At 40.6% G+C, this 25,227-nt stretch overlaps 1 protein-coding gene across 3 annotated transcripts in view; it reads left to right on the top strand.

Moving 5' to 3' along the window:
* The window catches only part of sbf2 (SET binding factor 2), a 67,136-nt gene that overhangs the window by 1,568 nt on the left and 40,341 nt on the right, over positions 1-25,227 (top strand). For all 3 annotated transcript variants that reach the window (XM_028955909.1, XM_028955910.1, XM_028955911.1), the window contains exons 2-3: positions 11,096-11,184; positions 21,458-21,595. In XM_028955909.1, coding sequence (XP_028811742.1) covers positions 11,096-11,184; positions 21,458-21,595 — 227 coding nt within the window. The remainder of the gene's footprint in view (positions 1-11,095; positions 11,185-21,457; positions 21,596-25,227) is intronic.

A 25,227-nucleotide genomic window follows, 5' to 3' on the forward strand; every position in this document is an offset into this window, starting at 1 on the left:
GCAAGCGCGGAGTATAAGGGTTGCGCTGCAGCATGCATGTATTCATGCAGAGACCACATTTCACTGCTCGCCCTGGATGCCACATGTGACAACTAATCACTTCACTATTCATTCACTTTAGAATTACTGATTCGTTTGGTTCGTTTTGCCATATTCGCCTACTTCAACGGCGATGCTTCGTTATAAGGGGTTAAGGAACGTGAGTGAGAGGGATTCATCTACCCAGCACCATGTTTGTCGCCATGACGATCTGGCATTTTCTCTCCAATGGTGTATGTGCTTTTTATTTATGCAGAATGTATGCAATGATGCCTTTACCATTTTTTGGACTGTTGCCAATACATTTCTGACATCATTTATGTTCATTTCTGATTTCCCATGCAAGCAATAAATCGTAACATATATCATGATACTATCATTCCCTTTTTACTACTGAACACTGAACAACTCGGGCCGAAATCGTCAAATCTGAGCTTCCTGTAGAAATTGATTCGTCGGTGATGATGGTGGAGAGCAAATGTCTGGTATTAGAATTAAACTGACCTGTTCCAGGAACTGATCTTTAAAACAGCTACAGTAAAATAATGAGTCAAGGTGCTCTGATTTAGTGGGTGATGGCAGGGACTGCGGCGGCCAGCATTATTGCAGCTTCATACGGATTGGCCTGAGTGGTGCATCAGTGTTGTCCAAAGGAAATGTTTGTCACCTCTGGCTGGTGGAAAAGTCACAAAGCGCTCATTTTAACGGCCGACCCAGAGGTCTCATCACATTTTACGGGTTTGTTTTGCTCTCTGCATGAAACAATTTTGATGGGACAGCCCTAGTGGCTCTTGCCAGGATTTTTATTCAACCAGTTCTGTCAGTGCACCCTTGTGCGTCTGAAGAGACCTGTTGTGGCACATTTGGCCTTTTGCCTTCTACAGTCCCTTGTGTAAAAATGTAGCTGTTGAGAAGTTGGTTCTGTCCAGTACAAATACTTAATTCATCAAGATTCTTGATTAATTTACAGTTGATCAGTTGTAAATTTGCCAGTTTAGTTCCCATAGTCTATGGATGCCACCAACAGATTTTTGTCCAACATTTTGTTCTTGAAGGTGATGCATGCAGAAAAAGTGGAAGCGAGGGTTCAAATTCATGAAATTGTGATACACGTACATGGATCTAGACACACACACACACACACACACACGTGTCTATATATGATCTAGAGCTGATTTGTTGAATTAATTAAAATTCTTCCTTTAGGACAATGTCTAAAAAAAATGTTGGTTGTCTTATTTGAAAAGGTCCAAAACCCATCTTAAAGTTTAGATCTTCATAATGTTACTGCACATCGGAACGCTCTATGCTAAATTCTGAAGGCAATACACGTGTTGGGTGCCCACATCTCCTAGGTCTTTTGGAAGGGGTATGGATGCCAAGTCTGTGTAACTTGACTGATTGGCTGGCGTTTGAGGGGCAGGGTGGCGATCATTCGTTGTTTTACAGCCAGCTTAACTCAGCATAAACCCATCTGAATGGCTTGCATTTGCACTAGGTACGTTGCATAAACGGATTTGGTGAGCACTTGCTCCCCTCATGAAAAGTTGAACATTTAATTTTATGGCACACACAACGTGAAGCAACCAACCTACAAATAATTATGGTAATAATTATGGCCTTAGAGATGCCACAATTGTGGTGTCTTTTACACATTGTATAGAGTACAACGAGAAGAAATTATAGATGGGGTGACATTTCACATTGGAAAAAGACAGGTTTTACCAGATCAACCCTATATATGAGCTGCCAATCTGAAAAGCCTATATCATAGGAGGAGGATGTGCTGGATCTGGTCTTTCAATAAAATAAAAAAAAGACATTTGGGCAAAAATCTGAGATTTTATTCTTAGGCCGTATTGCATATTATGGCCTGCATGCGTACATGCACGTTTCAGTTCATTCAGAGGCCTTTCCAGGAAGTGTAGGGTGGAATCATATCTTTCAGAAATCACATAGAGGCAATATAATATTTATAGCCTTTATGGAGTACTGGTTTCCAATTGGACTTCTGTATATGAGGCTGATACCGTTAGCCAAATTGGTTTGGATAATTGCTGCTATGTATAAATAATCTTTCTGTTTATTGTTTTATAGTGATCTTAAAATGAGAAGGAAACAATGCACGTGTTCAGTCTGTATACCCACAGATTCTTATCTGATATTTTAATATATAGCACAACTGAAGTGATTGTCATTGTTAAACACTGCAGCACAGCACAAGGTGACGCAGCGAAATGTGTCCTCTGCTTTTAACCATCACCCTTGATGAGCAGTGGGCAGCCATGACAGGCACCCGGGGAGCAGTGCGTGGGGACGGTGCTTTGCTCAGTGGCAACCCATAGCTTGTTCAGAGGATAACATCAGCAGGAACGTTGGTTGGCCCTCACCACCTCCTGTATGAGATGCACAGGCTGGTCTCACCGCTGGATATGAGTTGGAAATGTCGAAATGAGGCATTTGATCATAACAGTTTACCAAACTGAGTGAAGGTTGGTGAAAAACAGCGTTGAAAATGAAGCAGAGAGCCACAAGCCCCTGTTGCCACATGCTATCTGCCTTGAAGGTGTCTTCTGGCAGACACGCATGGACATGGCGTTTTCAAATTCATGCGTTCTGCCTCCTTTGGGCAACAGTGGTGAAGCGCGTTCCATTAAATACTCAGAAATACTACAGAATACTGACATGAAATGTATACTGCATAAGCAATGCTAGATACCTGCTTTTAAATGAGGACATCCAACATCTAAATGCCTCTTATTGGGGTGGGGGGGTGACATCTGTACATCTCTCTTGAACTCTGAAGTAGAAATCTACAGTATACCGATGAAGAAGTTCTGAAAATGAGCCCCGCTGTGGATTTCTTGGCATTCAGATTTGATTGACGGCCTGTAAACAAGTTTGGACTTTCTGTTCTACAACAGACATTCCATTTTTGTTGTTTGTTTTAATCGGCCTGTTTTTTTTACCATTATAATATTTACATCAGGGTCCACTTAGCCATGGTGCAGCACGATTGCTTTTTTCCCCCCGCCAGAACAAACAGTTTATCTGCAGATGGCAATAAATCCTGCATTCACGTGTCCTCAGACGGTAACAATGTAAATTTGTCATGTGTTGTCTAAATTTGTTCTTAAAATAAAGCATGCCAATAAGATCGGCCCGCAGAAATCCAGAAATGTGTGTGAGGTCTCCAAAGCCCCTTTAACGGCATGTAGAATGAATAGGAACTTCCTGTGTTTCATGTTCAGACCAGTGCGGTTTCCTCTAAACATTTCAGCTTGCGTTCGTATTTAATCTACTGGACAAAAACCAGTTGGTAAGAACAGACTACGAAATGGACTGAAATCGCTCATGTTAAAATATTCAATTACTAGATACAGTAATATGAATAATAAGGGGTTGGTGCACGGTCTTTGTCTGTGGTTTTGTTTGGCCCATCGTGTTACAGAAATCTCTCATCTTGCTCATTATTTTGGTAGTTCTCCGGGACTTCCTGGAATGTGCCTTATTTTATGTCGTGCTTTTGATCTTTGATAACCTTTGCCATGCAAACCATGACCTTATCCCTGTGACTATCAGCAGTTTTTGCTCCCAGAAGTGGCTTTGAGCATATAAGTGAAAGACCAACCAGTCTTCATCTGAAAGCAGTACAGGTTTGGCCCATTTTTGCGAAAGAAAGTGAATCAAATGGCCATCCAGAGAACCTCCCTGCAGAACCATATTATTCATGTACGAGCCTTTCTTCATTCCATAAACGTGCTGGTGATGAACAATCCAGTTGTGCATACTCATACACACGTGACTCGAAAAACAAATAAATATCCAGAGTGCCGCAGTCTTTTTTTATGGAGACATTTTTATATTGAACATCTGCAAAATGAAACCCTGTTAATTTTTGGGTCGTCGGCAGTTTACAGCGGGGCTGTTTCTGGAACGCTAAATTAGAACATGCTGTGTGTGAGGCAGGGACGGGAAGGCACACAAGCAACCTGCATCTTGTACGACCTGTCGAACCACTCGGACTCCTACCTGCTATCTCATGATGATCTCGTAGAACAGCTTTACATCAGCTGACATCAGATCGTTCATCAGTTCTTCATCCGTGTGTTCCAACAGCAGATGGGTCGAACACAAACTCCTTTTCCTTTTCCTTATACCGATACAACTCGAACATCAGAATATAATGATTTGCCTTTGTAAATGTATTCAGATAGATGACCTTCAAGAATAATGTTTTAATGTTAAGATAATAGCTTGTAGTTTATAAAAACTGATCTTAAATTATTATCATATTATTTAGTCAAAAAGGATTCATGATAGACAAAGGTCAAACCACGGCTGGCTGACATTGCAAGTAAAACTTTTTTCCTGATGCCGCCAGTTTGAGAGCCAGAGTTTGTGCACAATGGCCATAATCAAACTCATGTATCTCTACACGTCATGTACGCTTTCTTGTCAGTCATGTCATCAGTGATGTTCAACAGCACTTTCACCCCCCTCGGCCATTCTGCACTTCTCCAGCTTTACCTCAGGCTCTGCCGAATGCAGTGGTGGTGTTGATGGGGTGATGTCACCCACTGTCAAACTTAATTGTGGGTCTACGGTATGATGAGCCAAGGTCAAAGGTCAATACAATTCAACTTTGGAATGTTCGTACAGGCTTGGAATGTCCATGAAGTATATCAAGTCTTTTTACATACCTGAACTTGAATGTAAGGGTTAATATATGATTTTTATAAATGACTTTTCATTACTGTATTTACATTACTCATCCCTGTGAGAATGTTTCCTCGTGTAATATGTAGTTTAATAAGAACCTAGAGTCTTTTACTGCTAATTTAAATGTAATTAAGCGAAATATGTCATTTATGTATCTATGTGCATATTACTGTAAATTCAAATCAGTTCAAATATCAGTTATCAGACCCCATTAACTCCTAAGCAATAAGCAATATTGAAAAATATTGAAAATACAGTATAGGCTGATATATATTGTGGATTGCAATTTTTCATTTTTTCCTCCAGAAATGATTGATATCGAGTTCACCTTATGTTGAGGTGGACAGGACAAGTATGCATAATTAGTACTTCTGCATCTACAGCCCCATGATTTCTGCGGATGGTTCTCTGCGGATGGTTTTATTATCATGGTTCCAGTTTATTATGCAAGGGGGCACAACTTTTTTGTATTCTAGGTCTCCCCAATGTATATTTATTTGATACCATTTTTATGTTGAGGTCTAACATGAAGCACTTTTTTTAACAAAAGAAGAATGTGTAATATTGTGATATTAGTGCACATATTATTTATATCTAATTGGTTTACAAAAGCAAAGACTAAATGCCCAATCACTTTGTTGAACAGTGATTAAATGTGATTTTTCATATTGCAGGTTGTTTTTTCCCCACCTACTCCATTATCACATAGTTTTAGGTGAATATATATGTTTAAAATGGAAAACATGGAACTCAGAAGAATTAAAATGGAAAAAACTGAATGATTGTAATGGGCAACTTTAACCGTGTTGAAATCGTACTGAGACGTGATATGCTGTTGTAGCTATGCATGAAAGTAAGAATCAGATGTTTTTTTGAGTATGTAATAGCCCACATGTGTGTGTTGAAAAGACAGCGTCTAGTGATAAATCACTAGAAGATTCCAATTTGAAGTAAACTGGAAGTCAGGAAGGAGTCATCTTTGGTGTTTAGAGACCAGCTCTGAAGTTGATGTTCTTGGCTTGGAGAAAAAAGAATTCTGTGAAGTTGGTTCATTAGTGTACAGTGTTTTCCTTAATTTTCCTGATTACATTAGGAAAATTAAGAGTTCTATATTTTCATTTTTGAATATTTGCTGTTTTATTGCAAAAATGACTATTTATTGTTGTAATTAATTCAGTGGGAGCTGATCCCTTAATCTTGTTAAAACAGCACACAGTATCCTGGCACTGTGATTAAGAATGGTAGGTTTATTTGAACGGTGAGAGATAGAACAATAACAAAACATTAAAATAAGTTATAAATTATGGTTCCAGCTGCCTTGAAATCATTGACAAGTTCCTCCTAAGTTGTTCTGGCCTGGTTCCACACTGTTCTCATGAGGTTAGATCTAGCGAGGAGCTCCAGAGTTCCTCGCTCTGGAGCTCCTCGCAAGATCTAACCTCATGAGAACAGTGTGGAACAGTGTGGATGGGCAATTATTTTATTTGCGAATAATCACACCATTTGTCACCCAGCTGCTTGATGATGGTCTTGTAGCCCATTCCAGCCTTGTCTAGGTCCAATCTTGTTCCAGACATCCTTGTGAAGCTCTTTGGGCTTTACCATGGTGCATAGTTTGGAATCTGGATAGATTGGTTGCTTCTATGGACTGGTGTCTTTTAAACAGGTAACGAGTTGAGAAGCTCCCAATGAGACAACCAATCCAGGTCCCCATGCTGAACCATGTCCATCAATTACAGCATTTATCAGATGCCCTTATCCAGAGCGGATAGTTACAGGCACAGTCCCCCCTGGAGCAACTTAGAGTTAAGTGTCTTGCTCAGGGACACAATGGTTGTAAGTGGGATTTGAACCTGGGTCTTCTGGTTCATAGGCAAGTATGTTACCCACTACTACCACCCTACCACCACCAAAAGTGCCCAGAAAATTGGGTGCGGCATCTGTGTGGATGTTACTTGAAACGTACCACCTTTCTGAACAAGTACACCCCTTCAGGGAAGTGGCATTTTCCGATGGCAGTGCCCGCTTTCACCAGGAAACTGCATGAATTTGGCCTCCAAACTCTCCAGATCTCAATCCAGTCATGCATCTGTGTGATGTGCTGAAAAAGCTTCTACTTTCCCTGTTTGCCCTTTGACAAGTCTGAGCCATGGAGGCACCACCTCACAACTCTTAAAGGATCTCCTAGTGACTGCTTGGTACCAGATACCTCAGCATATCTCCAGAAATTTGACAATCATAGTTAAAGAAAATCTTATACGCTAGAGCTGTAACTAAATATTGATTTGGCAATATATCATTGCAATATGATAATTGATATACCAGAGCCATATTTTAATGAATATTTTTATTAATTTACTCACACTGCTAATTTGACTTGTGAAAATTCTTGCAATAGCAGTTTTGTTGTAAAACCCTCTGGATTGCCACCCGTGGCATAAATGGAACTGGTACATACAGGTTCATATACATTAGTAATGCACTGAAACATGATGATGTTTTCATAAAAGAATGTATGCTTTTCCACAAAATTGTTTAGATATTTGTTATATACCATCAGCATGGTATATAACACTTTATAAGTTAAAATGTAAAAGGCAGACTGTGCTGCTAAGACTTGCCGGATATATTCCTATACATTTGTTATATATATATACATACATACATACATATATGTACACACACACACACACACACACACACACACACACACACACATATATATATATATATATATATATATATATATATATATATATAAAATGGCAGAATTGTGAATACATGAACATGATCATGTGCCATGTATCATATTGTGTGGTAGCCCGTGATTCTCACCCCTAATCTAGACCGTAATATAGGAATTCTGTAAATCAGCCATGCTCCTTTCCCATCATACAGGACTCTGCACCTCAACTCTCGTTGAAATTAGCTGCTAAAGGCCCCGTGATGGCACAAAAAATAAAAATTCTTTTCTAACAAAATATTATCAGTCATCTGATTAAAAATGTATCATTTACATTTACAGCGTTTATCAGACGCTCTTATCCAGAGCGACTTACAATCAGTAGTTCATGATTCTGGTTCATAGGCGAGTATGTTACCAACTAGGCTGCTACATTATCAATGTATTTAAAAAAAAATTCAGTGGATGAAATTGTTTACAACCATCTTTTCATTAAGTGTGTTAATGAAAAGGAAACATTTTAGCCTTATTTCAAAACATATTTACTCTTAAATAGTATTTTATTATGCTTTTGCAGAAATTTTATTTTTGATTTGCACAGACACCACCAGGATTGATTATATATAATGTATATAATAATATATAAGATTTGTGTCATAGCAAAACATATTTTTCAGAAAATCCATTACTCTCTCAGACTGATGTAAAGTTTGAGGCTTTCCTTGTGTTGTGTAGAGGGGGATCGCCTACGTGTGACTTTCCATGTCTCAGCTTCATATGTTGCCACACTACAGATATAGCACTTTGCTAGACTGTCCTCTATCTGTATCCTATTTAAGTTCCGTGATTGTTCTTCAGGAACATTGTTTTGACTATGCCTGTCCAAGGGGTTACATCCTGTCTACTAGTTCCCTCACAGCTTCGCAGATATCTCAAGTTCAGTAACGATTAAGACATTGAGACAGCCAAGAAGCAACTTTATAGTAGTATGTGGGGTTAGGTCGATATCAGATTTTTAAAAAAATATATCTATATTTTGGGTAACACAAGAGCTTACAGTAATTGTGATCATGAATTTTTTAAGTAGTTCTGTACTAGTGCTGCACGATTAATCTAATCGCAATCGTAATCGCGATGTCAGTCTGTGCGATTACATGAACGCAAAAAGCTGGGATTTAAATGATTAGTACATGGATTGGATCGGCAACATATACGATCCATTCTCTCATCCTCAAAGTTTGCAAGCTGACTGAAGTCTCACTTCAGTCGGATGTGACGTGTTTGGTCACATGACTTTCGATTCGAAGACATATGGTTAGACGCCGCATGACGCGCTGCATCGTACGTCAACGTCGCCGCCATATTGCGATAGGCTCTTCTGTGGCGTGAAGCATATACATGTCTATGGAGAGTGCATAAAATGCCTCGCTCTTGTGCTGCTTGGGGCTGTACAAACCGCTGTACGGTCCAAACCAGATCCCGGGGGATTACATTTCATAGGTTGGACAATTGTTTTGAATATATTTGGCCAATATAAAATCCCGTTTTATAAGTCTTAACCTTAGCTAAGCTAGGCTAAGCTAGCGAAGCTATGCATTCCTGAGTTCAAGTCAGCCTCCAAACAACGTTTTGGCTAAACGTAGGCATTAACTATTTAGACTGTTCTTAGCTGTTTAGTTAACTTTTCTCAAACTTTGAAGGCTTCCTAAAGAAATTCACCTCAGTTTACAAATCTTAACCTTAGCTAAGCTAGCAAAGCTATGCATCCCTGAGTTCAAGTCAGCCTCCAAACAACTTTTGGTTAAACGTAAGAACTATAATACGGGATTTTATAATGGCCAAATATAATCAAAACAGTTGTTTAGCCTTACCAGGGTTTGTTGTTCGACAGTAATGTAAAGAGTTTTTTGTGATTTATTTAATTTTGTAGAATATTGCATTTTGAAAGCACTGGGCATTTCAGGTTGTTATAAGTAGTTTGTATGTTTCACTTTGAAATTAAACATTTCACTATTAGTATGTGACTTTTCATTGATATACAAGCAAGTGTCCTTTATCATATCGCAATCGCATATCGCAATATTGATCTCAATAATCACAATATTGATCTCAATAATCGCAATATGTCTTTTTCCCCAAATCGTGCAGCCCTATTCTGTACTATCAGTTGTTGTTTTTTTTATAAAATGAACCCACTGCATGTGTGTGTCACCGCACTGCCGAGGTCATTATGAATTTTGGTTTTGTGTTTAGCTTTTCATTGGATAGGTAAATGTGTGATTAATGGCTGGTACCCAAATGTTCTATTCAACAGTATTGTTATATGGTACTGATATGGAAAATTATGTTTGCCCTAAAGGAACTGTGTGCTAATTTATTTTAAATTGGCAGTAAAATTTCTCTTAAGGGGTCCTGTGATTAATTAGCAAAAAAATCATCATAGATATAGGATTTTGTGAAAAATATTTTTGCTAATCTCCTCTAATATTATCTCTGTTATGAGTTCATGTCACTGGATGTGGAATAGTTTTACCCTTAGTTGTAGCCCATTAGTAACAGTAACTTTCACATAGCAACAGTGTATTTTGTCAGTAACTACTTCACTACCTGCCTACTTTTTCCACATTTTTTTTTTACTTTTGATATACTGTGCTGAGTCTGAAATTGTGCTAGAATCTGCACAAATCAACAGAATTGTTTGATCAAGGACCAGTGTTGAACCCGGAAAACAGGCCACACAACCATCTAGACAACAGGCCAGTATAAAATCATCAGTGAAATACAGAATTTAAATGAAGCAGCCTATACAGGTTTCATTTTGAATGGTCATCAGTTTTCATTATCATTAAACTAAGCATGAATAGTCCTCTAAATACTTCCAAATGTATCTGGTATTGAAGCCTGGAAAAGTGATTCTGCAGGATTGTAATTTGTGGTTTAGAACATTGTCTTGTCTTGTTCTTGAGATTTTTGGAAAATATTATTAAGCAGAGAAGTGTCAGTTTAATGAAGATTTTCTAATCGCATAGATAAATGTGGCATTCGTTATTTCTGTGACATTTACTGATCCTTGGTCTTGAATAGAAAGTATTTAAACAAGGTGCATCACATTTCCACATTTTAGAGTCTGGGATAAGACCTGAGCCGAAGCTACAGGGCAGATGTGAAAAATACTCCACAAAATAGTGCAAGACACCAGGGACCGCCTACATTTCACATTGTTTTACAAACAAATTCATAAATGTGCAAAAATGCTTTGCAATCATGTATAAAACTGTGCTCTTGAACTTACAGAAATTCAGTGAGAATGGTTTGAGTGGTTGAGAGTGGCAGAGGGACACTGCTGTGGAGCTAGAACGTTTGTGAACCCTTCAGCCTAATAAATTACAAGAAACAAAATACTCTTCTGCTTTCTGAGGAAATATATAGTCAACCTCTAGGATTGGCAATCTGGAGGTAAAACAAGTTGTAATCTTTGTTCACCATAGTCGGACAAAGGATACTTAGATAAATAGTTCATGTTTGAAAAAGGGTCCACAAACACACCAGCACCAGCAAATTTAAAAAGTTAAATAAAAAGATAAAAAGTTGCACAAGTTGTGTGTAGAAATGGGAATGAGACCCTGTAACCTGTGTGCTGTCTGTCCCCAGGTGCAGGAGCAGAAGGACGGGGGAAGGTTATACAGCGTTTCCCATTGAAGGACTGGGATGGCACGGCCTTCCCCCAAGGAGTGGAGATGGTGAGTGCGCCTGGTTTGAAAGTGAAGTGATTGTCATTGTGAAACACTGCAGCACAGCAAAATGTGTCCTTTGCTATTAACCATCACCCTTGGTGAGCAGTGGGCAGCCATGACAGGCACCCGGGGAGCAGTGTGTGGGGACGGTGCTTTGCTTAGTGGCACCTCAGTGGCACCATGGTGGATCGGGATTCGAACCGGCAACCTTCTGATTATGGGGCAACTTCCTTAATCGTTAGGCCACCACTGCCCCCACCTGGGCCATCACTTGATATTCTCGTTCTCATGCGATATAAAATCGGGCAACTGGAGAAATTTTGATTATACCGGCCTACCGCATAAATGTCCACGTCACATGCGCAAAACCACGCCTACTTGCAGCACGATGCGCAAAACCACGCCTACTTGCAGCACGATGCGCAATTTTTGGAAAATGGAAAATTTGGTAAAACTGACAAGCACGAAGTTAGCAGTGAGTTCTGAATTCGACAGACATGCATACTAGCCAAAAGCACAGCGAGTGGAAGAGCGGATGTATTACTTAACACTTTTCACAATTCATCGGCTGCAGCAATTAAAAAATCAACATCTGTGTCAGTTCACAGACACGGGAAAAAAAAAAAAGTTTTGTTCAATAAGTAAGGAAAATGTAAGAAAAATGTAAGTTCTATTAATGTCTGTCAAATACACAACCCACTGCTAACTTTATGGGAGAAATGTTCAAATGTTTCTTTTCTATCATTGCAGATTGGCAAAATAAATATTCTATGTTCACGACTACTACGAATGAGTAAAAAGTCCTGCTGTAGTGCCTTCACTATGGACATTACCCTTTCAAAAACAGTTAAATTTAAATTCATAGATCAAATTATACGGTCTACCGTCCATGGTTCAATTTATATTGCAATATGAATCTTGTGCCATATCGTGCAGCCCTACTCTCGCTGTCTAATGTCAGAAGAATGGTTTATGTGGTCCTCCCTTGTGTGGTCCTCGGGATCCCGAAGGCACATATTTTTCATTTATAGATATCAGCATTTCCTGTGTCAGCAAATGCGTAATGATTGTTTATCCAAAAATTATTGCACTGCCACCCCATCCCCATTCCTCTCTGACGCCAGTCTGCTATCTCTTGTCTGCTGGGGGTCACTCTTGGTACTAATGGTCAGAGCTCAGAACCCAGACCAAATATGTGCTAATGCGTGGGTCTGCCAGTAAATCTCCTGTACAGCACCATGGTTCCCAACACAGTGATGTCAGCCTTATAGCTGCTTGTGTATCACATCAGAGTTCCTTCAATTCTGACCTGCTGTAGATTTATCTGGTTTGTACAGGCCACAAAATACACTTGTAATAATAGTTGTCATATGATTCAATATTACTTAATATTTCCGAATGGAGCTCAGACATCATGCGGTTTTGTGGATTCTTTAGTCAATATTTGACTTTAGCCTGAAGATTGAAGGTAAATTGGGGAGGCCCTGAACCATTTAGGATAAAGGAAGGCACATTTTTAGGGAACCTTAAAAGCATTGGGTTGTGTTGCAGAGTTAAGGATGTGCGTGTGTGGAGGCAATGCAGAACAGCTGTTACTGTTGGGTCCACAGTTGAGAACCAGAACGAAGCCCAGTTGGAGATCGGTGGTCTCCCAGACTCTTGCATAATATGAGTTGAGACAGCCAAGATGCAACTTTATAGTAGTCTGTGGGGTAAGGCCGATATCAGATTTAAAAAAAAATATATCTACGTTATGGGTAACACAAGAGCTTACAGAAATTGTGATCATGAAATTTTTAAGTAGTTCTGTACAATCAGTTGTACTGAAAATGAACCTACTGCATGTGTGTGTCACAGCACTGCCGAGGTCATTATGAATTTTGGTTTTGTGTTTAGCTTTTCATTAGATGGTACTGTATGGATCAGTAAAAGTGTGATTAATCGCTGGTACCCAAATGTTCTATTCAACAGTATTGTGATATGGAACTGATATGGAAAATTATGTTTCCCCCAAAGGAACTGTATGCTCATTTTTTTTTAATTGCCAGTAAAATTTCTCTTAAGGGGTCCTGTGATTAATTAGCAAAAAAATCATCATAGATATTGGAATATTTAAAAAAATATTTTAACTAATCTCCTCTAATATTATCTTTTTTTATGAGTTCATGTCACTGGATGTGGAATAGTTTTACCCTTAGTTGTAGCCCATTAGTACCAGTAACTTTCACATAGCAACAGTGTATTTTGTTGCTATGTTTTGGGACTATTGCACAAAATCAATCACATTGCTGATAAATGTGGGTTTGTAGTTTTTTTCCCCTTTTTTACGGGGAGGGGGACCTTTACTGATGTTGTAAAACATGAATTCATTGGTTAGTGATGGGACTGGTGTCAGTGAAACCTTCATCTTGCCACAGACCCTCTGCAAAGGCAGGATGAGTGCGCTGGGCTTCATTTTAATGAGGTGCGTTTGTCATACCCCACATACTCCCACCCCCTCCAAATGATGTGTTGTTGTGTGGAAGGAATGTTAAAATAGCCCCGACAAATAGCATTCATGTGTGTGAATAATCAAGCTTTTGTTTGTGCCGGGAGAAATGGCGGCGGATATCTGCACCTTGGGATTGGATGGCAGTGGACCTGGAGGCCATTCTGGTTCTGCATACAATGACTCAAATTCCGCCTTGCAGCTTTTAATGAATACACACCATAGTGTTTAACATACCAAACAAACAATTTGCATGCTGGCTTCATGTTGCCTGTTTTCTGGTATGTAAACCATTATTATTTGCAGATTTTCAGTGTTGCTCCGGAAAAAAAAAAACTGAATCACTGAGCAACTCTTGGGAGTACATCTGTCAACAAAAATAAAACAGGATGGAGTCGCGCACGAAACGCATTCTGTGGTCACAAAAGCCCCCAGCAAACTAAATAATCACAGATGGAGAATGTTCCAAATATAAAGCATTTACAGTTCATCTCTCAGCACGCTTTTTAGTCTTTTCACAGGCCTGTTTGTCTGCTCAATAGTCCCAAAGGACTTTGCGCAAAAAACGGCAACAGGAGGACAGGGGCGGCCACCTGTGTTACATGGAGGACTGTCCTGTCACTGGTGACTAGGCTGGGGTATCAGACGCTTTGTCATGATACGTCACGATACAGAGTATACCAGGTATTCAAGAACAAAACCAAAAGTGTAACCAAAGAGACTGAAATGATTCACAGAATAAAATGAGAAGCAGAATCCATATCTCATTCGTTGCTTCCCGAAAATGATTATTGACTGTACAAAAACTCCGTAGCCTGCCAAACTTTTAGCTTTAGTATCAAATTGGGAGCCACAGTACAGAAAAGAGTCAATGTCCAGCACGCCTGCTGATTCGGTAGCCCTGCCCACAAAAGCATGTGCTGGTGCCAATTACTTCCATCCCACGTGTACATTTAATGGTGGTATAATAGATTTATCTGAACTATGAGGACCAGTTGTATCACATTCAGGGTCTGAATGGTCATGCCTCCTCATCCTCGCTAGCAGAGATCCTTGTTGATATGTGTCCCACGATTAAGACGTGGAACATGTTATGTCAAGTTTAGTATTTTGAGTAGACAGGTGTCTAATATATGTTCAGAATGTAAATAGCAGACTACAAAAGTACATTGTGACACAGAAATTTCACAGTTTTCAGCACTGAGGCTCATTAGATTGGATAAGACTTTATTGATAACACACAGGGAAATTCTTCTTCTCAAAATCTATAATATTTGCATATCTTGTCTGGAGGATTGAGGGAGGAAATGAACTCATTGTGTTTCAGTCATTTCTCTGTGCCGTGACTGCCATTGAGAACGTGTTATATATTTGTTTTGGAACTTGATATGTCCCTTGTTTACATTTACAATCCGAAAAGGCAAGAGGAAATTAAAGACGTGCCCCACAAATGGGGGTAAGAATGGCTGGAATTTTGATCAATTTTAGCAGTGAGTTGTTTTTTTTTTCCCCCCAAACATGACGATTGCAATGGGACAAGCTGCATCCGTATTTACTTATTGTCACTGCAGAATGTGTTCATACTTTTTTACTTTATTGTGGAAAATAATGCTTTCTGCTGTGCACGTGCTGAGCGATACGCAGATGAAATGTCGTTTAGATGTATGCTTACACTTTTCTTGATATCAATGACCTTTGTGAAAGGTGACCCAGTACTGATGGTTGGGTGTGTGTTAATGGTGCCAGTTGGCAAAGCAGACATGGTTTAGAGCAGTGTGCTGTATTTAGAAGAAGTTCGAGGCTGAAGACTTTTCATCAACATCCACTCAGGAGAACATTCTAGACTCGTAGCCTCCATAGTTTAAGGATGAATGGACTTCTTTTTTTTTCAGTCTGATAACCTAGACTGACTCGTGGCTCTCGGGACATGGGTGCGTCCAAGGCCGCTGAGGGTGATGGAGCTTTTCTGGCCTGCTGTGTGTTGTTTAAACAGCCTGTTCCCAAGCAGCTGCTGAGTTGAGTTTAGAACTGAACGAGGACAAAATTAATGCCAAGACTAGTCGCTGGCCCTTGATGGTGGAGGTGTGCATCTTCAATTGTGTTTTTTTTTTATTTCAGTTGCTAGATCAATGTGAGGAGGATTGGGAATTGTCCATGGTTATCTGAGGTTGCGTTCAGTGACAGAAGGAGAGATATGGGAGATTTTAAGATCTTGTTGTGGGGAGGAATCGCATTTCCATATACAGCTCTTATCCAGAGTGACTTATGACTTACAGGAATGAATAGCAGTTCAGTTTTTCTGGGGTTGAGGCAAGATGATGAGGTGCCATCCAGGATGGGGAGAGGTTGTGAGGACCAGATGTGGACCCTCTAGAGATGTCATTTCACGTGATAAGATCTATCCTCCAGATAAGAAGCTGTCCAGTGCCATGCCGAGCCGCTGATTCCAAAACTCCAGAGGATGGCTAAGAGGGTGCTTGTGGTTGACTGGGAGATGTTGCTGAAATGTCCAGATTGGGACTGATGACAATTTTGATGATCTAGCAGCCTGCAGTTTTTTTTTAGAAGAACAGTCTGTGAATAGCTGAATGAAGAATTATTATTATTTTTTAACTGCAAAGTAAAAAAAAAAAAAAAACATGACACCCACTCAAACCAGCCTGTCAGCCAGTTGATTGGTTAACATTCTTTTGCCACACAAATATAAATATAACATTGCAATAAATAATCAAATATATTCTGTCAAAATCTGATTAGAAAGTTCTACAGGCTTCACATACTTTCAAGGGCAACTAAATATAAATATAGAAAACAGACAATTAAATTGTTAATCAAATTGGTATTCAGACAATTCTCCTTCGGTGTTCCAGATCATATGATCATCCGCATAATCAACCTGCAAACGTTTTACACCGGACACCCTTCCATACCGCAATTCTTCCCCATGTACTCAGGCTTGGGACCGACACCAAGATATACACTGTCACGTGCGTTCCCAGTGGCCAGGATATTGAATTTTTTTTTTAACAAATAATCATCTAAATTTCATTATTGCGACACTACTTTCCACAATGTCTGTGCCATGATGCTCAGCCCTTTTATAGTCTTTCAAATCTGCTCCTCACGCAACAGCTGCACAAAGGATGAAATCTGAAGACGTGTGTAATTAGGCTGCTATTTTCAGCACTATAACTCAGGTTACAGTGCATAGTTTTAATTACTCTGATTAGAGTTTCGAGCATTGTGATTTTAGAGGATATTAGTCAATGCCTGAAAACTCGTGCAAAAGTCTGTTAAACACAGTTAATGGAAAATGGAAATCTTAGTAGTTAATGATTGAGGGTCAGTCTGGTATTTTTGCTCACAAATCTGCATTAACTTTGGACTATTGTTGTGTTTCAACTTAAAACTGGGAATAATAGTGTGTGTGTGTGTGTATACACTGAACAGTCAAAAATCCAGTTTCATTGCTTCCCTAATCAATACTTGTCCACTGGAACTCTGGTCTAATTGTTTTTTGGTATTACGCATTTCTATGTTTTTACCGATATTCCAACAGCCTCCAATTTTTTTGAATGACCCTGAACTTTCGAATGATGGTATATTGCGGGTAAACTCCCTTTGATTTGTGATTTGGTGAGTGTGTGTATATGACAGAAAAAAGACAGCCCCCCCTGTCTTCCGTAATGAAGGAATTTGACCTCTCCTGACTAAGAGGTTGTAAACACGGTGTGTGTCATCTCTTGTCTGCTAACTTCTTGAACCCTTTGCTTCCCTTCCACTAAATCCCTGTTGCGATGTGGAATGTGGCACGCATTTCCGGGAAGGATGCCTGAGCTATGTGGAAAATGTGTAAATAGGAGGCGTGCGTCTGCCTGCTTGGCAGCTCCTGAGATGGCTGCTGCCACTGCTGCCGGTGGACGGACAATGGGGAAGTTCTTCTGGCCCCTTGTTTTGGAAGGACCGGGTCACAAGAGGACCATCGTGTCTCCCCTCGCTGGATCTGAAGAGGGCATCCGAATCTGACATGCTTCACGGCACGTTGCTGGACTCTGTTTGTCAGGAAGATGCTCTCATGAGTAATGGAGGCCGTCACTGCCAGAGGAAACGGGGGGGGGGACACGGCCTGGGGGTCCGGTGTCCGGCGTTAGCTCACCAGGAAGGAGGCTCGTTCTTCTGGCACGTCGCACACACACACACACACACACACACACACACACACACCCCAGCAATTCTAGCATTAGGGCCGTTTCATTATTCATCCCATTCCAATGTAATGGCTCACTAATTAATTACGGGTTGTCCCTGACCTGTCCAACTGGGAAAGTACAAGGCATTTCCCGTGGATTTTACATTTATTGAATTAGAACTGGATGCTGAATTAAAACCATATAAAAATTCCTCAGATGAGGAATTCACATTTTGAGATTACGTAGCGAGATGGAGCTGAAGCAAGCAGGTCCGTCGTTCTGAGGTTGCACGTGTGTCTTCTGGAGCATCTTGGAAAGGGTTCATGAAAGGTTGCATCAAATTTGTTCAGCGTGCCAAAAAGAACCAATATTTAATACGGTATTAGGAAATCGAAGCCTCGTCATAGCAGCAGCATTCTCGTTCAGATTCGGTGGTCTGCACGTGACTTTCTTTCTGCATTTGTTTTCTCAGGTGGGAAAAACAAACCAGGTTGCAGTAGAGCGAGTGGTGCGCGTCCCTGGCGGTCCCTCAGGAAACACCTGTCCCTTGGTTGTTATCGCTGTCCGGTTGTTATAGCCTGGTCCACGTGTGACATCAGGGCTTCATTGTGTCTGCTGGGGACGTTTGCAGTTTAAATAAAGCCCTGAGCTGTGAAGGACGCCATTGGCTGACCTTCTGTTATGGAGCTTATGGACGTTTTATGTGAATTCAGTCAATCGCAGTCTAAACCAACCTGGCAGCACGAATTTGCACACCAGAGTGTGTGTGTGTGTGTGTGTGTGTGTGTGTGTGTGTGTGTGTGTGTGTGTGTGTGTGTGTGTGTGTGTGTGTGTGTGTGTGTGTGTGTGTGTGTGTGTGTGTGTGTGTGTGTGTGTGTGTGTGTGTGTGTGTGTGTGTGTGTGTGCGCGCGCGCGCGGGTATATTTTTGTGTGAAAATGAGACCACATGAAATCTATTAAAATTGGGCACATTTTTCAGGTCAGCACCATAACAGATGCTCATTAGTAAAGATCGTCTGTGTGTGGTGGGGAGTAAAAGTTTGGACGTTCTTCTAATCCCCACTAGGAAAAATGCTTATTTAGGGAAGAGACAAAGGAAATGGAGGTTATCTTTCAGGGTATGGTTATTAAACCAGCGGTTAAATAGTTCTTAAAAAGTCCATTCGCACATCTTAAAGTGTGTGTTTGTGTGTGTTTGTGTGTGTGTGTGAGAGAGAGAGAGAGAGAGAGACAGAGAATAACATCGGGAAAGATCCAATACTGCGGAAGTAGGGAATTTCTGTGTTCAGCTGCTAGAATACCCTGGCTATTTTTTATTTTGATTCCTTTTTCCGTTAGGACTTTCCGCAGGTCATTTGGGAAGTTGTTCCTGGCAGCGGCTATTTGAAAGTGAAAAACAAGGTAGCGGTTTTCATCATGTACGTATTCTTTCATCTGGTAGTAAGGCGTTTCGGTTGGACAACAACACAATACATGGTGTTAAATCCTTATTCTGGAATATAAAAATATGCCAAAGTCTGGTCGGAGATGATGACTTTTAGTTGGTGTGGAAATGTAACCAGCTAATACATCCCATGGGAGACATGGCAGATGCATTCAAGCAACACAGCACATGCGATATCTGCGAAGGGTAGAGGCACGAATTGCCCCGTTTGTTGGTGTCTAACTGTCTCTGTCAGCCAGAACACAGTCTTTTTATAAACACAGTATAAAAGGGAGGAACCAGATGATTCACAAGCTTCTTCCTAATTCTGGATTATTTAAACCCATGCCTGTCCATACGTCTATACGTTTTTTTAATCCGTTTACCTATATAACTAGTGAACAAGCTCCAAGCTTAGTGAATAGTGTGAAAATAGTTCCTTAAGTATTTATTATTTCAATAGCGTCTTTTTGTATGCAGTTTCTTTGTAATGTTTATGTTTGTGCAGTATCGTAAGTGATAAAAACAAAAAAACAAAAAAGGTGAACACTCTGATCCAGGTCGGCATTTCCTTCATGTTCCGTCATGCTACTGCTAACATGGTGCCACGGCCAGGTGGTTCGGGGTTCTGCAGGTTCAAGTTGTAGTCAGTGCAGTCTGGAACATGCTGGCCTGATGGTGAGACCCATGGTCTAATTTGGAGGCTCTGGCCTTTGTACCATTGACATAGCGATTCTTAGCAGGTCACTAGACAGATCTGGTGTCGCAGATCTGCACACCGAGCGGCACCACATGATGTGTGGCCCAACGGGCAACAATGTGAATGTGAACAAGGAGCCTGCCTCCCACCCAGCCTGCAAAGGGCACCAGAGCACCTGTTTAATGTGTGGAATGATGCTCCGTTCTTAGTGTGTGTGTAAGGTGCATTAAAAATAAGATAATTTTTTTTGTATTGTACATTTATTAAGGTCCTACTGTCTGGACTTGTATAGAATTGCACTGAATTATTTGAGCTGCAGAAGGCACTTACTTGTCAGGTACACAGAGTCCACTCATGTTATGCATGCAAGATAGACTGTACAAGGACAAAGTGGAAGATGAGGAAAACATACAGAGCAAAAAATACTGTTGCTCTTGGGAGGTCATTAAACACCTTGGTGTTGGAAGAGAACAGAAAATCTCATTTCAAACATTTCATTTTTTTATTAAATGTTGTATTTGCAATTGGCTGCCACCATTGTCAGGTGATGCGTTTTAATTATTGCGGGAGAGAGATGCAAAAATGGATGCTGATGAGGTGAAATGGAGGAAATTATTATTACCATTTTTTAGAAGAAATGGTGAAATACTGTTGGTCTTGGGAGTCTGTCAAACTACTTGCTGATGGAAAAGAATAGAAAATGTCCTCCTGGAGACAACTGATGACCAAGCAAAGCTCTTAAGAGCAACTGGAATGACATTCCCCTACAGGAGTTTACCTACAGATTCAGATAAATGCAAATGCAGCCACACTTCACATTGCACTGACCGCACTGTTCAAAATAAACAAGTTAACAATTTAATTAAGTTAATAAGGAAAGCACAATATTAGTTTCTCTGAGAAAGGTTTAATGTAGTAAACTAGGAAATGCATTTATTGCGCAATTAAAATGTGCTTTTACACTTTTTTTTTTTTTTATCATCAAGATACATTTAATAGTAGCAATAGTAACAATTTGGACATAATTAAGTTAATAAATAAAGCAAAATATTAGTTTCTCTGAGAAAGGTTTAATGTATCAAACTAGGAAATGCATTTATTGCACAATTAAAATGTGCTTTTACACTTTTTTACCATAAAGCTACATTTAATAGTACATTCAAAGTGGCCTTGTATAAAACTTTTAAAAAGTAAATACATTGTGTTGCGGCTGGTCTTTGTTATTGCGTGTGCTGGGATATGCGTGTTTGAGGGTTATTTTTCTTTTTTCCCTTCCCTGTTAGCTGGCATTTCCTGCACTTTGCTGTGGGTTGCTCTGTGTCAGTAATGCACGTTACTAGACCATCAGTCCCGTTTCCCTGGAAAAGCAGCTGAAATCCACCAGAGCTGCTGGGAATCTGCAGCTTCCTGCTCATCAGGCCTTTTGGTCATCACCCATCCACTAGTGTTGATCTCTCTGTCTCTCTCGTCTGTCTCAGTTCTGTCAGCCAGGAGGATGGAAGCTGTCCAGGGAGAGGAAACCACCCACCTTCTTCACCGTGGTGCTTACAGACATAGACTCCAGCCGGCATTACTGCTCCTGTCTGACGTTCTACGAGGCCGAGGTCAACCTCCAGGTGAAACATTTATCTCCAAACACTTCATTTACACAGTAGTCAGTAAAAAGCTGAAGATGGTAAGACAGTAAGTTACCCAGTTCTTCAAGGTATGAGGCATTATTCCTGTTTATGATACCTTCACCTTTATCGCTCAACACCTTTACAGTTAAAGTTTTTTTTTTATCCTGGTAACCCCTAAAACCCCCCAAAACGATTTAATTATAAAATTAATTATAATTATTATTAGAATTTTTTTTTTTTTTACTACTCTTTACTACTCTATTTCTCTGAACTTCATTTTGCCTCAAAACACTGCAAAATTGGGTTCTGCCACTGAGTAACCCCTTTTCTTGTTGTCCCCACAGCTAAGAAATTCATACTTTTCTATTATTAAACATCAGGTTGTTGCCCAACAGACAGTTACGCCCTTCCTACACCTTCCTCATTCAAAATCAATACCTCCGTCAATAGTAGACATTTGATATGAACTGTATTGTGCTCTGTTGAAAAGAAAACATCTTTGTGGTACCAAACATCTTTGTGGTACCAATAGGTAATAGCAGATCGTTTTAAGATCGAGTAAATTGTGAAGTGGGACCTCCATGTTTCGGACATCCCACTGACAGGGGCAGTGGTAGCCTGGCGGGTAAGGAAGTGGACCCATTATATTAAGGTCACTTTTCACTTTCACATCTAAATGAGATCTGGGGACCTTGAATTCATTGACACCTTGTCTTGTTCTTCAGACATCTGGGAATGTTGCATGGTGCATTAACCTGCTTAAAGTTCAGTGGTCCAGAAACACTGTTACCAGGCAAGAACGGGATAGGAAGACAACCTGTTCCAGAGCATCATGCTCTGACTGTGTGACTGTCATTTATTTAAATGCACCACACAGCATAAAAGTCGGCTCGGGACGACTTTTTATGGATGGTTACAGCTTTAATATAGACTCTATATGCCCTGTAGTATAAAATAACAAAAACTTCTGTCTATGTTCTTGCAAAAAAAAAGTCATTAATTATTTTATCCTTTTTAGGTTTCAGTTGGTTCAGACTAAACTGTCTGTGACAACTCAGGACCTTCTGAAGTCCTAAACCATTTATTTCATTAGGTGGAAATAAATCATCTGAGCCCGAAATAAATCATGAATGAATACCTAATGATTTACCTAATGAAGTTCCATCACAGTCTTGCTATATGAAAGTGATAACTGCCCAGATGTCCCACTGACTGGCTGAAAGACAGTTATAGAGGAGCTGCTCTTTATTAAGGACCTTCTCAAGCACGTTTCTGTGCCTTACTGCAGTCTGGCCTCAGCACTTTGTCAAGCCAGGGGGATTTAAGGAGGTCTGCATTTCGCCTCTTTCAATACTTTCGATTTATGGAGTGTCCCAAGTGGTTCAGCAACGAGGTGACCCTGTGTGGTGGTGTCACTGCATGATGAGGTGAATAATTCCTCTTAATTACAGAGATTACGGCGTTCGCTTGACCCGACATCCTGTTTATGACCCGCTGAACTTTCTCTTTGAGTTGTGTTTAAACACACTCTTATTCTTGCCACTGGAGGCTGATGAATGAAGCAAAATGGAAGATAAAGCAGTGAGGGGGAGTGGTCTTCAACGTGAGTAGGACAGAAATGACAGAGCCTTTGAGGCGAGCACCAGTTGAAGATGTGCAGGTCAGTGAGATGGTAAAAAAATGACGAGTTATCAGCACGGCTCATATCTCACAGTCCCCATAACCCTGTATAAAGCGAAGCCGTTCGTGAGACTCCAGTAGGCTGCAGACGGACTGGTCAGCGGTGATCTCTACCCTATCTGGTGTGATTAATAAAGAGCTTTTGGCAGAGAGGAGTGTTTTCCCCAATAATTTAGCCAAATCCCGTCAGCAATATGAAAATGTGTTTTCTATCTGAAGGGGGCATTTTAATCCCAGCCTCCCGCTGATGACATGCCAGAGATGCCATGGCTTGTTTTCGTTGTCTGTAGAAATAAAATGAAAGCCTAAGAGGGGCTTGGGCTAACCACCCCAGCCAGGCAGGTATGTAAGCTCGTGCTGCAGCGATGGCTCCAGAACAAGACTATTAGAACCAGATTGGGAATGCTGTGAGCTGACCTCTGTGTCCCCGAGGTACTGTTTCGTAGGGTTTTTGGGGATGTGTGTTTGCCCCGTACCCCTGATGTTGGTATGCGCCGTTGCTTTATTATGGAATGCCAGACAGCAGACGGACGCTTGAGAAACTGACTGAAAAGACCTGAATGATTTCACACACACACACACACACACACACACACACACACACACACACACACACATATTGCTCTTCGACGGCCCGGAGCAATTTAGCAGAGCATTATGAAGGTCCAACTATTTAATATATGCAGATGTAAGATCACATTCTATATTTTATACATCATCTTAAAGGGAAAGGTACTGGACTTGTGGTTCTGCATTGATAATAAATAAATCATTATATTATAAACAGTAGTATTTTCGGCTTCATGGCCTTCGGATTTTGGTTCTCTCACGTTGAGAAGGCACAGGGCGGTGCAGGGAGGTTTGTAGTGGTATGTGTGCTGAAGGTAAATGCTGAAGAGGATGGTGTGTACACCCCTCTGTGTGAGGGGTGAATGCTGAGTTGTCCGTGTGAAGGGTAAACACTGATCCGGCTACGAGAAGCTGATGTAGGGATCTACATCATTGTAAGGACTGATTGTAGGAATCTCTCTTGTGACCCACTTCATCTATGCCAAACATTTTATTACAGAGCAGAGGCCTGTTACAGAAACTCTCCAACGTCTCTGTCCGTGTCTGGGCTTGTTGCTGTTTTTTCTTAAACTCTCTTCAGAGCTGTTGTGACCTCTCCACTCTGATTTGTGAGTGTTTTCTTAAAAAACACACCCTATGCAATATGAGGAACACAACATGAGTGTGTGGCTTGATGATTTGTGAAGGTTTAGAGTGAATCTTTCTTTAAGGTTAACAGTGCAGTGCAGCGACCAGGTCTTAGTTCAGTCTTAATTTTAATCTCGTACCCATGTTTCTCTCTGCTTGAACTCAGATTTGTATCGGCTGTGTAAAGTGAAGTTTTAACTGGGAGATCCTTCATATCCCTTTCAAATTGAGCGTCTCCACTGAACGGAAGCAGAGGATTTGTGTATGTCAGTGATGACGCTTGTGGCCGTGCTTTCTCTCAGGCCTGAAACATAGCAGAATGTCCATGAACCCGAAGCCTTGCAGCCCACTCTTTAAGCTACTCTGACCAGTAAGTTCTGCATACCGGTGTAATATACAGTGGAACGAGTGGATAAGGCACTCGCCTATGAACCAGAAGATTCAGGTTCAAATCCCACTTACTACCATTGTGTCCCTGAGCAAGACACGTAACCCTGAGTGTCTCCAGGCGGACTGTTCCTGTAACTACTGATTGCAAGTTGCTTAGAATAAGGGCGTCTGATAAATTCTGTAAATGTAAATGGATGATCATTACAGTTACTTCGCTGTTTTATTCCACTGAGGGGGTGGCAACCACAGGCTTGATGAAGAAAACAACAACAGGGCTGCTTCTCAGTGTTTTAAGTAGGCAGTGATGCATTTCATTGGCTCATCTGACATGTCAAGTAGGCCAATCAAGGCATGCCACATGA

The sequence above is a fragment of the Denticeps clupeoides genome, chromosome 16 (genome assembly GCF_900700375.1).
Source record: "Denticeps clupeoides chromosome 16, fDenClu1.1, whole genome shotgun sequence".
NCBI classification, from domain to species: domain Eukaryota; kingdom Metazoa; phylum Chordata; class Actinopteri; order Clupeiformes; family Denticipitidae; genus Denticeps; species Denticeps clupeoides.